The sequence below is a fragment of the Protomyctophum bolini genome, assembly GCF_963924005.1.
Source record: "Protomyctophum bolini genome assembly, chromosome: 5".
NCBI lineage: Eukaryota > Metazoa > Chordata > Actinopteri > Myctophiformes > Myctophidae > Protomyctophum > Protomyctophum bolini.
In genome coordinates, this window is record NC_137866.1 from 38,399,269 (window position 1) to 38,410,672 (window position 11,404).

The 11,404-nt window shown below is 45.1% G+C and overlaps 1 protein-coding gene across 1 annotated transcript; it reads right to left on the bottom strand.

The window, feature by feature from the left end:
- Positions 1-604: 604 nt before the first annotated feature.
- LOC308315612 (uncharacterized protein) lies at positions 605-10,768 on the bottom strand. The gene is made up of 8 exons (XM_080763684.1): positions 10,631-10,768; positions 10,243-10,339; positions 10,020-10,093; positions 9,165-9,299; positions 8,554-8,722; positions 8,135-8,435; positions 7,635-7,693; positions 605-2,042 (listed from the first exon to the last, which is right to left on the bottom strand). Exons 3-8 carry the CDS (start codon positions 10,089-10,091, stop codon positions 1,816-1,818), a joined length of 963 nt encoding a protein of 320 aa, XP_080619810.1. The 5' UTR covers positions 10,092-10,093; positions 10,243-10,339; positions 10,631-10,768; the 3' UTR covers positions 605-1,815.
- Positions 10,769-11,404: the final 636 nt, after the last annotated feature.

Sequence of the window (11,404 nt, forward strand, 5' to 3'; positions counted from 1 at the left end):
TTTTTTTATAATCAAATAAAAAATGAGTCCATATATCTGCAGTGATAGAGAGATGTTCTAATTCATCAAATGTATTTTTGAGCTCATCTTCCATTTTAGAATATTCACTGTTCAGGTAGCCTATTTGGAAAATGTATTTCTGCACAGTGGCCCTGCTTTCACTGGTATTTTGCTGACCAAGGAACAGACTCCACCGTTGAGAGGGGAAGCATTTCCTCAACAACATAGGCTACCTAGCAATCATTTTGTCAAGTTGACTCTTGGTGACATGCTACTGTGGGGATTTAAAATCGATATTTCCAACCCACAAACCATCCGATCTCGCTGTTATCCACATTTGCCATTGAAGCGTGTGGTAATAATGTTCGTTCAACCGGCGTTTTCTGTGTATTGCGTTACAACTTACAAGGGTTTGTGTGTCTGTGTCATAGACTGTAGGTCTGTGTTTACCTACAGGCATAAGAAAAGACCTGCCCTACTCTGTCAGACTGTCTCTGATTGGCTTACCCTGAAATCTGGCCCTACGTTAGCCAATCAATGACCTCTTCTGCGACGTGCTTTGTTCATGTTATGGTGTGAAGCCATGTGGACTCAGAGGCTAGTATGAGAGGCAGAGCACAAACGAAACTGTCAACACAGAGAGCGCTCTCTCAGCAGCAGTCAGCACTGAGACGCCTGTATGACAGTCTGACTCACGGAGCGAAGTTGACATAATAACGCACAGCAACTATAACGCCGTTATGGAATGGGGAAATGTAAAGCATTAAGGTTATTGCAAATAATAGTTTCGTTATGTAACGTAACGTGATGTAAGGGCGACAGAGCCTTCATCAGAATGAATTACATAATAAACAGGACACTGTTTTCAATTAAACAGGACACTGTTTTCAATCGAACAGTTTCCAGAAGGTTCCGAGTTTGGTTATTGTACCGGAATGTTCTGGGAAGCAGGAAACAGTTCTGTTGGACAGATTGTATTTGTAATGGATGAATTGCACTGGGTCAGGCTGGGTAAAAGCAAGGTTATTATAGTTAACTAAAACTAATGAAAAAACTAGAACTAAATAAAATAAAAACAATTTCGTTAACTGAACTAAATAAAAACTAGAAAACTAAAACGATCGCTAACTGAAACTGTACTGAGTGACCATCCCAGTGAGCTAATAATATATCGAGAAAAGTTTTTTCCACCCTTGGTGTGAATGCACTATTCAAAGCACTTTGTGAAAGCATTGTGAAAGAGGTTTTCTCCATTGTGGATACTCTCGTCAGATCTCCTGACTGTATCTCAGTTCAAAATGTTTTCAGTGGATTACTTCTCAAAATGTGGACACTCCTCTGGTGTGCCTTCAGTTCATCTGACCGACAAAAAGTCTTGTCACACTGTGTACAGTGGAAAGGTTTTTCTCCAGTGTGAATACGCTGGTGCCTCTTCACGTCACCTGAATGACTGAAACTCTTGTCACACTGTTTACAGTGGAATGATTTTTCTCCAGTGTGGACACGATGGTGTTTTTTCAGGTCAGATGACTGAATAAAACTCTTGTCACAATGTTGACAGTGGAAAGGTTTTTCTCCAGTGTGGATACGCTGGTGTGTCTTCAAATTAGCTGAACCAAAGAAACTCTTGTCACATTGTTTACAATGGAAAGGTCTTATCCAAGTCCCAGTGTGAACATGCTGGTGTTTTGTCAGGTCAGATGACTGAATAAAACTCTTGTCACAATGTTGACAGTGGAAAGGTTTTTCTCTAGTGTGGACACCTCCACTTGTCTCTTCCAAATCATCACTGTCTTCAGTGACTTCAGTGTCAGATTAAATTTCAACTTCTACTTCAAAGCAGTGTGAAGAGATGTCTTCATCAACTTCACCTTTAATTGCTAGTAATGTCATTGACCCAACAGGCTCCTCTGGGTGTGGGTGGTATTCAGGTTCCTCCTGTTTAATAGAAATGTCTTCAGGTTCCTCCTGTTTAATAGAAACGTCGCTGGCTGAGTCTGGAGAGTTCATCTTCACCTCCAGGCTGGACTCCACACACTGGTCTAAAATGAAGGAATTGAATAATGACTTTAACTAGTGGAGAATATAACAATATTTCTTGTATGGATATAGCGCTACAGTAACACACTTTAATTTTCAATACTGTGATGGTCAGGCCATTGTAAGTATTTATGAATTCTTCAAATATAATAACTTTTGAGATGTCTACTGTAGCCTGTCTGTTTCGGTATATGCCTATATGACATTGGAGTATAAAATATTCACAAAAATGGAATAAACATAATGTGTGTGTGTGTGTGTGTGTGTGTGTGTGTGTGTGTGTGTGTGTGTGTGTGTGTGTGTGTGTGTGTGTGTGTGTGTGCGTGTGTACTGTATATATATATATATATATATAATATAATGATATGATAATGTAATGAAGACTTGATGATTCTTGATGACTATTTCTATGATTAGATTACATTTGATGTACCATGTGTTGTTCTTGCTTACTGTAATGCCTAAATTGCAAATTGTATTATATAATAACAGTTGGGCCTAGTGACTAGTCACCATCCTCCTGTCTGCTATATTCTCTGATTCACAATTTAGGTCCCTGTACAGACAGCTGTTGAATTATACAAATACAAATATTTAGAACAATAGTTCTCTATCGTGTTCGAGACTGGCTCTCCACTACATATTTTCAATATGTACGGGAACTGACCCGACAGGGCAGTGTTCATGGATATCTCTTTAAGACACATCCTCTATGGTGGCCCTGCGCAGATGCCAATCAGCGGGCTATTTAAGCCCCATCTGTGCAGTGCCACTTCGATTTTTTGATTTCCACGAGAGCAGACGTTTCGTGTATCTCAGCAGTTTTGACACTATTAAACAACATATATATATATAAATATATATATTTAGAACATGAAGCTGCGTGGCACACAGTCCACTTACCTAGGTAAGAAGAGAGCTGGTCGTCTCGACGACTCCTCTCGGGGCGCCGCGTAGCTCCACAAAAAAACAACAACAGCAACAAGCTGCAGGCCTAATCCGCTAGACAGTGGAGGAAGCCTCAGCTTGTCCGTGCGTCCGTTCCCTGGTGAAACCCGACCACGTTGGGGGAAACCTTGAGACGGCGTTCGGTCCGCGCGTCCGTTCCCTAGTGAAACCCGACCACGTTGGGGGAAACTAGGAGACGGCGTTCGGTGTGGCCAAAGCCAAGTGCGAAGCCGACCACGTTGGCGGAGCCCTGGTTCCCTGGCTGCAGAAGCGGTGAGACCTCCGGGTCTATCATCGCAGCTGTACACCGCGGCGGCGATCGGCGGGGTAGAACCCAGAGGAGCTGACCCAGTCGGCGTACTCTGAGGCCATCTACGGCCGTTGTTCGTTGCACCGCGGCCCGGTCAGACCACACGGCAGAGAGTGTAAACAAACAATTCCAGCGTGTTCCAACTTCCTCATTGACAGGCTGACGTGAGCGTCATAGTGTAGGAGGTATGCTCGTCAGGGACGGCTGCCCAGACTGCACTGTGCCTCACGGTTCACAAGAGGGCGGTGTGGCTCAAGGATCAGGAGACAAAAACTCCAGATGACCCACCGTGTTATGCGCTGCAATTAAATTGCTTACTCTGTCACAATTGGTTCTGGTTAATATATACTTATATGCTTATATATATATATATACCTGTGTGTATCAATACAAGCATACAGGTATGTGTATCACGCAAGCTGATACACTACCAATGTATTGTACAGTCTGTACAATACAGTACAGGCATATATATATATGTACCATTGTAAAGCGCTTGAGCACTTGGAAAAGCGCTATAAAAATGCAATTCATTATTATTGTTATTATATTAAGTATGATAATGGCTACAACAACACACTATGCATGTGGTACTTGTAGGCCTACTGGTATGATATACAAAAGTTTGGAAGCCTCCAGTGTGCTTAATGTCAGATTGGTTTGTGCTAAGAGCGCCTCAGAGCGGCCGAGCAGTTTATGTACAACCTCTTCCAGAGGTCCATAACTCTGCTGGTGACACAAAACAAACTGTGGACATTGATTTGGGGACTCTGTCCTAACAAAGAGAGAGCACACTGAGAATCCGCGTCATGGGGATGTCTTAGGGTACCATGTTGCCTTGATTCGTTTATGCAGCATTGTGAGCTGCAAAGGGTAGATTATGACCCCTCACGTTCAAGCAATTACTATGGGCCCACTCCCTGTGGAGCACATTCCGAACAGTTAAAATATGGTGTACAATACAAGATGTATACATATATGTATATATAGGTACACATATAATAAATAATATATAGGTATACATATGAATATATCTATATAGAGACAAGAGGAGATGGAAATAGCAGGGGTTTCTCAGGCTGCATGTGGAGCTCACACGCCCACAGAGGATGGCCATGACCAGTGTGTGCCCTGCGGGGGCCCTGGTATGAGGACCTCCTGTATGAATGGTCTCTTCCTTCCAGCTGAAGCTGGAGGGGCCATGCCTGGTTTTAGAGGCAAAAGACCAGTCGTTTCCACTGACAGACCCATAAAAATGTATTTTTTATGTGAACGGGTATATGCTATTTGTATACAGCTGTGACTCTGTCTCCAAGACATTTATTTCTCAAGGGAGACAAACAAAGACTACCTTGAACCTTGTCCCAGGTTGGCAGAACTGGGCGAGCTAAGCTCAGGCTATAGCTCCACCTCTTTCCTGCCCTGCCTGGTATGGACAGGTCCGTAAAGAAGGATTTAGTGAAAGTTTCGGCGAGACTACTTACGAGTGTCAGCAGCCTATTAATGCACTACAGTGTGCAGTTTAGGGAGCGAGCGTTGACTCGCCCTCTCGGGTTAGCTGTGGTCTCGTTTGTAGGTGAGACTAACACAATTCCTTGGGGTCAGACGGCCATTAGAGCACACTATACAGGGTATGGTTTATTGAATGGATCCCCATTAGCTGATGCCAAAGCGACAGCTAATCTCCCTGGGGTCCATATGAAATAGACATACAAAGAGTACATGAATACATGTATTGTGGGTGTTGCGCCAGCTTACACCCCGGTGATGTAGTTCGGTATTGTGGATCTGGGTTCAGTGACACAAACAGAACGTGCTGGGTCAGTCGAAGGTTTCCCTTTATGTTGGGCAGTCATCATAGCGCACTATACTGTCGTATTTCTGGCGGGGTGTCAGCTCACGCGACAGTGGTGTAGTTCTGTCACAGACAGGACATGCTGTGTCTGTCCGACGTTTGGTAACATAGACATGACATGCTGGGTCTGCCAGGAAGTATGCCTGAATCTCAGCCATTATCACACTATAGGGCGTATTGCTGACGAGGTCAGCTCATGCGTCCGTGGTGTAGTTTCACGGTGGAGCCGGGCTCAGTGACACAGCAGAGCGTGCTGTGGCTGTCGGGCAGAGCACACGATACAGTGTACAGTGTGTCACGGCGAGCCGTTTATGCACCTAGGTGTGACTCTGCGGGGTAGAATCCGGTTACCGGTCTGAAACCACAGAGAAAGCTCTTCTCATCCAGAGAAGTCACGAAGTCATGGCTATCTAGGCGCAGCTAGCCAACAACAACAGCAACAAGACTGAGTGCCGAATCTGGCTCGCGGAGGAAGCCTCAGTCTTGTCCGTGCGTCCGCTCCCTGGTGAAACCTGCTCGTCGGGGGAAACCTTGAGACGGCGTTCGGTCCGTGCGTCCGCTCCCTGGTGAAACCTGCTCGTCGGGGGAAACCTTGAGACGGCGCTCGGTGCGGCCAAAGGGTCCCAAGTGCGAAGCCGACCTCGTTGGTGGAGCCTGGGTTCCCTGGCTGCAGAAGCGCTGTGAGACCCCGAGCGAAACCGACCTCGTCGGTGAACCTCCTGGTTGATCATCGCGGCTGTAAACCGTTGCGGCGGGTAGCGGGGTAGAACCCAGAGGAGCTGACCTAGTCGGCGTACTCTGAGGCCATCTACGGTCGCTGATCGTTGCCGCCGCGGTCCGGCCAGACCACACGGCAGAGAGCGTAAACAAACAATTCCAGGGCCAACCGGCGGGGTATGGCTAGAGGTGCTCAGCACACCGAGCCCACTCCTCAGTCCGGACAGTTCAGGATACCCAGCCCCCACATGCTGTCTCTCGAGACAGTGGCGGTCAATTCAGGTGGACCCCTGAGTAGGTTCCACCATGTCATGGGTTGTAGCTCTCTCGAGGTCGTCCTCAGACGAGCCCTCCATTGTCGCTTCCGGTGATCCTGGATCTCCATCTGGCCAGTTTGTTGGTACTTTGCGCTCCTGCGTCGTTCTTGAGTACATCCACGGATGTTGGCGTGGGACGTCCTCGTGACCGGTGCCCGTTTGTTGGATCCCACAGCACTAGTTTGCTGGCTGGCATCTCTTGGCAGTGAGCCAGCGGGTGCCTCCGCCCCTTAGGGCTGAGGGAGACCACGGTGTACCGGGTGCTCGCACATTAGGTCGGCAGCCCCCCCACGGGAGGTGGTACTGTCTGCCTTGCGGCATGAGCCAATTAAGCGTGGACACTTGGGTGGCTTCTCGCAGGACAGCATTTTTGTTGTTAGCAGTGTCAGCCACAAGAATGTCCCTATCAGTGCATGAAGGAGGCTGCCGCTTCCTACATGGCAATGGTTAGGTGGTGCTGGCACCAATCCCTGCACTCTATACCATACGGCCTGATCAGAGAGTGCTCGGGTAGACCATGGTCGAAGGGTGGACTGTCCCACCGGATCACAGGGGTGATCCAACAGGGACAAGCAGGCAGGAGTGCCAGGGTCGCCTGGAAGGCGGGCACACTCTGCCCATGGGACAACAGCCCCCTGGTTGCTGTAGAATGGTGTATCTCTGACAGAGATCTACACAGCAGTGACATGGGCGACTCTGTCTACATTCACCTTGTCCTACCGATGGAACGTGGTGGCATCCGCTCCCCCTGTGGGAGTCGCTCCTGCGTGCTACTCAGCGGTAGGGTCACCAGCACCTTGACCGGTCAGGTCGGCCGGGCATCTGACGGGCTGGCTTGAGCAGCCCTTCACCCCGGTGGTCACTGGCCTAGCATCATGCTGGGCCAGCTGAGCCTAGGTGGCGTCTTGCGCCTAGGCCACGAGTATTACTTACTTGGTATGAATACTGAAGTTTTGGAGCGTTTGGCAAGCGCCTGTGACTCATGGCGCTCACCACTTATAGGCTCGGACGGAATTCAGGTTAAACTGCCTCGGGCTGCCGCAGGGGCAGCTGGTCTGCTTATTTCCTCGCGGTGTGTCTTAGAGAGTTCCCGTACATATTGAAAATATGTAGTGGAGAGCCAGTCTCGAACACGATAGAGAACGGAGGGTTACACTCTCTGTAACCCAGGTTCTCTGAGTGGAGAGACTGGCTCTCCACAAAAGAGCCGCTCCGAAATGCGTGTCAATCAAGAATTAATCGAAGTGGCACTGCACAGATGGGGCTTAAATAGCCCGCTGATTGGCATCTGCGCAGGGCCACCATAGAGGATGTGTCTTAAAGAGATATCCATGAACACTGCCCTGTCGGGTCAGTTCCCGTACATATTGAAAATATGTAGTGGAGAGCCAGTCTCTCCACTCAGAGAACCTGGGTTACAGAGAGTGTAACCCTCCGTTATTCATACCATCATCCCCGTTTCTTTGTTTCCTTTTCCTCTTGCCTGCTATCGTCACCAGAGGCGTCCTGAATGGAGGAGGAAAATAAAAAGTGTACCGGTAAATGGAAATTAAAGCCCAGCTGTGGTCTTTGCCTCGCAAGCCAGGTTCTCAAACACCACACCCCTTCCCACTCTCTCGGATCGGGTTCATCAGTTTTATTTAAAGAATATAACTGAATAAAATCGATGCGGCTGAGCAAGAGCAGAGAGTGTGGTTTTTGTTTATGAATTTCTATTCATGATTGCTTCATTTGGCAATGTCCAACGCATCTACATCTGAGAAAAAGTAGTATTTTAACTGCCACAGCATTCATGCACTCGTAGATAGATGCCCGGGAAAGCAGCCAAGTATTAATCTTGTGCCCAAAGATTGCCCACCTGTTCTGCATAGTGACGATCACCTCTATTGCTCAGCATTTTCTATTATTTTTTTTATTTCTATTTTTCTATTTCTATTTTCTACTCACCGTTTAGTCGGTCCCTTCTTCTGCTTCTTCTTCTTTGGCTCAGTCTCCACTTCCTCTGCCTCCACCATATCTTCCAGCTCCTTGACCGACATTTCCTCTTCTCCATCCTCATGTTCTGCAATCCCTTGTCCATCCTTATCGCCTCCATCTTCCCCCATCTCTCCACCCTCTGCATCCGTATCCGTATCCGTATCCCCCAGATCCTCTGGCCACTCTTCACCCATCTCTCCCTCCTCTACAACCTCTTCTCCCATCTCCTGTGTGTCTCTCCCATCTTCACTCCCTTCTGTAAAATTGCATCCTTTGAAAAAAAAACCCCAGAAAAGGTATAGTTAACCAAGACATTTAAATTGGCTCCATATGGACATACAGTAATTCAGGACCAATGTCATGGATATAGATATTGTGCTCTAATATACCTTGCAATAAGCCTTCAAAGAGGCCCAGGAGCTTATCCAGCACCACAATTCCCTCTGTGGGGAGTTGGAAGGGGAAGAACATTTCCACATTCCACCCACCAGCCTTGCACCTTTTTGGCTTCCCCCACATGATGATGGGAATGTGCCCAAGTGCCTTCATTTTCTCAATCTTAAGCAATGAAAAGGATAAAAGCAAACTTAGAGACATTGTCATGTCAGGGTCACAAAGACCAATTAATTGCTAATTCAGCTGGTGTCGTACGCTGAAAAAAGCAGATCAACATGCATTAGCCTGGCATGGCCAGACTAATATCACTGTGTAGATATTAGCAATAATATTAAATACAACTTTATTTGTATAGCACCTATCATGTCATGTAGCTCAAAGTGCTTTACAGAGCAATGAAGAAGAAAGAAAAGCAAAAGGCATGAAACATTAAGATAATAGCAAGAAAGGCAGTGAATAAGGCAAAACAGAGTAACTCTGTTTTGAATTGAATTTTTGTATTAAAAATGAATTCAAAGCAAGTGAGGCTAACTTTCTGACTTAGGCAGTCTACAACTACAAATACTATATAAAATACTACAATCCAATAATACTAAAATATTACCATCATGATACTACGGTCGACAACCTTTGCCCCATTGCCACCCTCTTTGGTCTTCTTTGCCCACTGTACCGCTTGTTGCCTGAAATCCTGTAGGCCTTTTGTGTGCCGCTCCTTAAGAGCCAACAGCGTCCCACACTGTATAAGTATGAGAGAGGAAGGATGAGAGCACTTTAAGGGGACCTACTGTATAGACTTCTATGAAAAATAAACTTGGAGTGTCTAAATAAAAATGACACAAAACATGCTGTTGAGTTAATACACCACATGTTTTAATCATTTAAAAAGGTAGGGTTGTAGAAAACCAGGAAAATGTCCATTATCTGGCCAGTCCATTATCTTTCTCTAGCCCGACACGGTCAAGGCAGATGGCCGCCCACCCTACATTCGGGTTCTGCTTGACGTTTCTTCCTAAGGGGGAGTTTTTCGTTACCACGGTCGCAATATTGCTTGCTCTGGGTTGCTCTGTCGGTTTTCTGCTCTACATGTAGTGTCTTGAAAGACAACTTGTTGTGATTTGACACTTTAATCAAATTGAATTGAATACGCTGTCATTATTGCAATGCTAATAGAGCCATGTTGCCATTTTCTTGAATTCCTAATTGACTGACCACAGTTGAATACTAACAAACAGACTCAACATCCACTTTTAACTATAATATGTGATTCATAAAAACATAGTCAATTCTAGCTATTTCATCAGTTGAGAAAATACACCCTATAATGACAATGCCTGGTGTAGCAAAACAAAACTCTCGTCACTGGATTGCTCTGTCGACAAAATCAGAGTAATTTTACGTCACTTGAACTCTGGACATTGACTGTTAATCAGGACAGTTGGCTAAAGGCTATACCTACCGTTTGGCATGTCCTGATGCCACATGCCATTTCGGCTTTGCAGTGGGGGCACGTTCGGCGGTTAGATGGCATTTCTATAATTATTTTTTAAGGGAAAGGGGGAAAACAATTACTTAAAACAGCACTATCTAACATTCTTTAATTAATACAATTTATTTACTCCAATGTGTATAGTAGAGTATGTTAATATAATAACTATATGACATTATATAAAAGGGACAACCTTAATACGAATGTATGTGTAATTCCCTCAGTACAGACGACAGCAACGAGTTCTTTATACTGGCAGGATTTATTGCGTTCAATCCAGACTGTGAGAACTGTATAAAGTAAAAACATATACACAAATATACAATAATCACTAGTCAAATAATAAACAAAACATGCAGTAACATCTCAAACATTGTCTTGATAATGTCATCACTTTCAATTACTGTATAAACAAATAAACTTCGGTTACTATAATCCACATTAAACACAAAGACACATCTGACAAATACAGCCCAACATATAATTGCAGCAAATACATTTGTTAGCCCTTAGCAGCTGTTTAACAACATCCAACAATTCAATACAAAACAAACAACACACAAAACGTCAGCAAACTGTACCTTAGTAGCTGCATTGTATGAGGAAATTGTGTTAGCTTGGTATTACTTTGTATATAATTGTATGATTTTTTCTATATTGATGCTATGTATGAGCTATCTTGCAGATGCATAAACAGTAAACACTGGAAACATGTGCTAAACCCTCCTTTTAATACTCTCTATGATGGCTAAACCTAAACCAGCGGACTTTCTTGGTGTGTTACGCTAATATATGTCTTGATGGAAACGAGCGATCTAAAAACAAAGATTCCGCCTTAGAGAACTTTGGTTCTTACGTAAATAAATAACTGAAAGATACTGCGTTGACTGACTGACACAGAGGCAGTTACAGTATGTAATTTATACAATTGGGGTGGTTGCATTTTGTCTCCCTGCTCTTCTATTGAGACATTAGATTAGGGTGACCATACGTCCTCTTTTGACTCATCCTTGTCCAGTGTAAACTAACACGTGTGTGTGTGTGTGTGTGTGTGTGTGTGTGTGTGTGTGTGTGTGTGTGTGCGTGCGTGCGTGCCTGCGTGCGTGCGTGCGTGTGTGTGTGCGTGACCTTGGACTATTCACTAATAAGATGTTATTATTAACAGCTGTTCTCTAACCTTCAATGTTTACAGTCTATCAGTCTCTAACACAGATCAAATTCAGAGCCTTGAAAGCAGAGTGAGATAAACAGATAACTTGTTACAGCAGGGCTACAAGGCCAGCTGGTAACAGAAGCAGATATTTCTTCTGGGTCAAAGAGGATAAGTATTGGTAAACAAGGTTGAAGACCAGAGA